At 57.8% G+C, this 3,231-nt stretch overlaps 1 protein-coding gene across 1 annotated transcript in view; it reads right to left on the bottom strand.

Moving 5' to 3' along the window:
* Window positions 1-419: 419 nt before the first annotated feature.
* The window catches only part of FOXK2 (forkhead box K2), a 35,222-nt gene continuing 32,410 nt past the window's right edge, over window positions 420-3,231 (bottom strand). Inside the window, 1 exon segment of the mRNA XM_008589556.1 lies at window positions 420-1,602. Within this exon segment, the coding sequence (XP_008587778.1) occupies window positions 1,406-1,602 (197 nt within the window). The 3' untranslated portion in view covers window positions 420-1,405.

Raw genomic sequence — 3,231 nt, 5'->3', positions numbered from 1 at the left:
CCTGGGCTGGGGCTGTGCAGGGTCTCCCCCGTCTACTGTCCCCTCTGTCCCCCCCCCCCCTTTCACTTTTCTGTAGAAGAGAAACCAGCCTTAGTGTTGGATTCAGTTCTGGAAGTCAGAGGAATTTCCTATTGCAAATCAGAAAACGACCTAGATGTTTCCAGTGCTTAACCGCAGGGCGCTGCTTCCAAGAGCCTCGTGCTAACATGCAGCTAACGCTCCCCGCAGCTGCTCCTGCCAGGACCAGGCAACCTCAGCATCACTGTGCGGACAGTGGTCGGACAGCGCTGAGAGCCGGTGATGACACCTGTAATGTCAAACATACCACGGAGAGATCTTTGTTTGAAAGGATGTGTGATAAAAGATTGAATCTTTTTTCCCAAATGTAGTAATAGCTCTGTTGTTTTAAACATACACAATATTTAGGAGACTTGTTTTACTTAGAGTGGAAATTATGCCAGGGACAAAGTCAACACAAGGAAACAAACAACAAAAAATAGCAAGAAAGAGAACAGGTAAGTGCAGTCGGATGAGCCCCAGCAGTTCTCTCCCGTCCCCTGCTCGTCCCCGGCTCGTCCCCGGATTCTCACGGTACATGCAGCCGCGGTGTCCACCGTCCACCCTACACACTGAAATGGAGGTGGATTAAATTTATCAGGCAACTGCTCTACGGAAAATGTGCAGATATCATAAAGTAGCTCCACCTAAACTTTAACAGGACAGACAAAAGCAAATCATTCCGTAGGCTGAAAACAAACAACAAAAACGAACAAAACTAGGTTGTTTCTTCTCCCCAAATGAAATCCACATGAAAGATCCTGTGTGATTCCAAAATTTCCAGAGTAGAAATGGAGTGATGTGAAATGCCAAAGACCCCATCATTCTGTAAAGAAAGTACACCTCAAAATATTCTAAATCCACGTGTACACAACGAAATACTGTCTTGCCTCCCACTGCCAGCCAGCGGGTCCTGTGGGGAAGCCAGGGCGGCTCCTGCCCTGTCCCCTCCAGGAGGCCCAGTCCCGGGAGCTCCGCTTGCACCAGGTGCTGGCCACGCTATCCTCGGATGGAGATGCTCAGTCCTCGAGGAAGGACCACGAATTTCTGCTCGCAGTTAAAAAGCTCAGCCTAAAGGCGGCAGCCGGCGAGTGCCCGGCAGGGGAGATGCTATCTCTGGAACCAGGTTTTGTTGTGTGTGGTTTTTGTTCAAGTGTGACTTTTGTCTTTAAATTAAGGAGTTTTAAGGCCACCTGGGTTTTGTGTTTTCAGTGCTGAGAGATGAAGTCCAACCGCAGGGCCCTTTACCCACCGAAGAGAGGACGCACTCTGAGGATCGGTGAGAGGCAATGTCTCCTTTTGGCACCACAAAGTTGATGTTTTTAAGTGAGGAAAGCTCTGCCCATCGCTAGTTCTGGACGCCCTTTTCCCTCCCTGCTGCTGGAGGAGTGTCCACACTCAGGGCGATGACGATGCTTTCACCATCTTCTGTCTTGACCCGCTTCAGCTCTGGCTGCTCTGACTGGTCACCGTTCTGACGCTTTGTGGGCAGGGACGCTGAGGCCGATGCATGGGTGGCCAGCATGTGTAAAGGACTCGCCGCTGCTGAAAGAAGACAGCAAGTCAGAACCCCCGCTCTCAGATGAGCCCTGGACCCTGTCGGGGCCCCCCGGCGCTCCCGGGCCCGCCATGCTCCCCGGAGACCCTAGAGACTGGCCTGCAGTGGCCAAGGGCACAGGAACTGGGACTGGGCCCTTGGGGACCAGGAAAGGCTGCAGCAAGTTACCTGCCTGATTAGCGACTACTTTTATTAACAACTGGAATCATTTTTGTTACTTCACACAGGAAGCTAGTTTGACAAGACTGCTGGGAAACTGAGGCCCAGAGGTCAGCAGCAGATGGGAGACAGGGGACAGCTCTGCCGTCACGGTGAGCGCGGCTGCCCTTGGTCTCTCCCGTGCAGGTGCCTCTCGCCACCCACCCACGTCAAATGTCCCTGGATCATTTCCACACACAGGAAGGGAGGCGCTGGTCACCTGCGCTGCCGGGTCCGCCCACGGAGGCGGGTGGAGCGACCCTCAAATAAGAGCGTGTTTGGACGGCCGTGGCTGACGGGCTCGGTTAACTTTAAACGCCAGATTTCCAACCAAGCTGTGCTGGGTGACGTTACGTGCTGGGGACGTTATGTGCCGCCACAGCGCCCACGTATTTGGTCAAATGTTACTGTGGGCGTTTTTGCGAGGGCATTTTTGGATGAGACTGACATTTAAATCGATAAACCCTGAATAAAGCGGCCTATCCGCCATAACCGGGTGGGCCTCATCCAATCAGATGAAGGACCGAGCGCGAACACTGACGTCCCCGAGGAGGGAAGACTCCGCCTCCAGGGGCCCTCCAGCTGCGACACCGAGGCCTCCTGCACCTCCCGCCTGCCCTGCGGGCTTCAAACTCTGCGGCCACAGCTGGGCCAGCAGCGTCCTCGGAGCCCCTGTGCGGGCCGCGGGTACACGAGTGACCTCGGGGCCCTGCTCCTGCGGAAATCGGCGCGTCACCTCGGGCAGTCCCCTGGCCGAGCTGCTGCGGACACTCCGGGGCAGAGGCACAGATGCGGGGCGGCCGCCCAAGGGAACCGCGGCCCAAGTCCCCAACACCAGCCCGGGTTCAGCCCCTCGTCCCCGCACTGAGCACCGCAGGAGGGTCACTCGGGGGAAGGTGGGACGGGGCCGACGGGGCCACTACCCCGGGGCTTGCGGGTGCCCGACACGGGACGTGCCCAGGTCGGACGTCTCTGTCCCCAGGGGCGAGCGAGGCAGGCTGTGGGCGACGTGTCGCTGCTCATCCGAGACGCTGAGCCGCACAGACGCCGGACAGAGGACTCGGGGACCTCCCCGGAGATGGGAGCGAAGGAGCGAGGGAGCGCGTGCGCAGAAGCAGGCACACGCGTACGCAGGCACGCAGGCAGGCGCACACAGACACATAAGCACGCACGGAGGCACGCAGGCAGGCAGGCACGCACAGACACATAAGCACGCACGCAGGCGGACACACGCACGCAGGCGGACACGCACGCAGGCACGCACGCAGGCGCACACAGACACATAAGCACACATGGAGGCACGCAGGCAGGCAGGCACGCACAGACACATAAGCACGCACGGAGGCACGCAGGCAGGCAGGCACGCACAGACACAAGCACGCACGCAGGCGGACACACGCACGCAGGCACGCACGCAG

This window comes from Galeopterus variegatus, unplaced genomic scaffold (genome assembly GCF_000696425.1).
Source record: "Galeopterus variegatus unplaced genomic scaffold, G_variegatus-3.0.2 Scaffold5509, whole genome shotgun sequence".
Lineage (NCBI taxonomy): Eukaryota > Metazoa > Chordata > Mammalia > Dermoptera > Cynocephalidae > Galeopterus > Galeopterus variegatus.
This window is presented reverse-complemented; position numbering and strand designations above follow the sequence as displayed.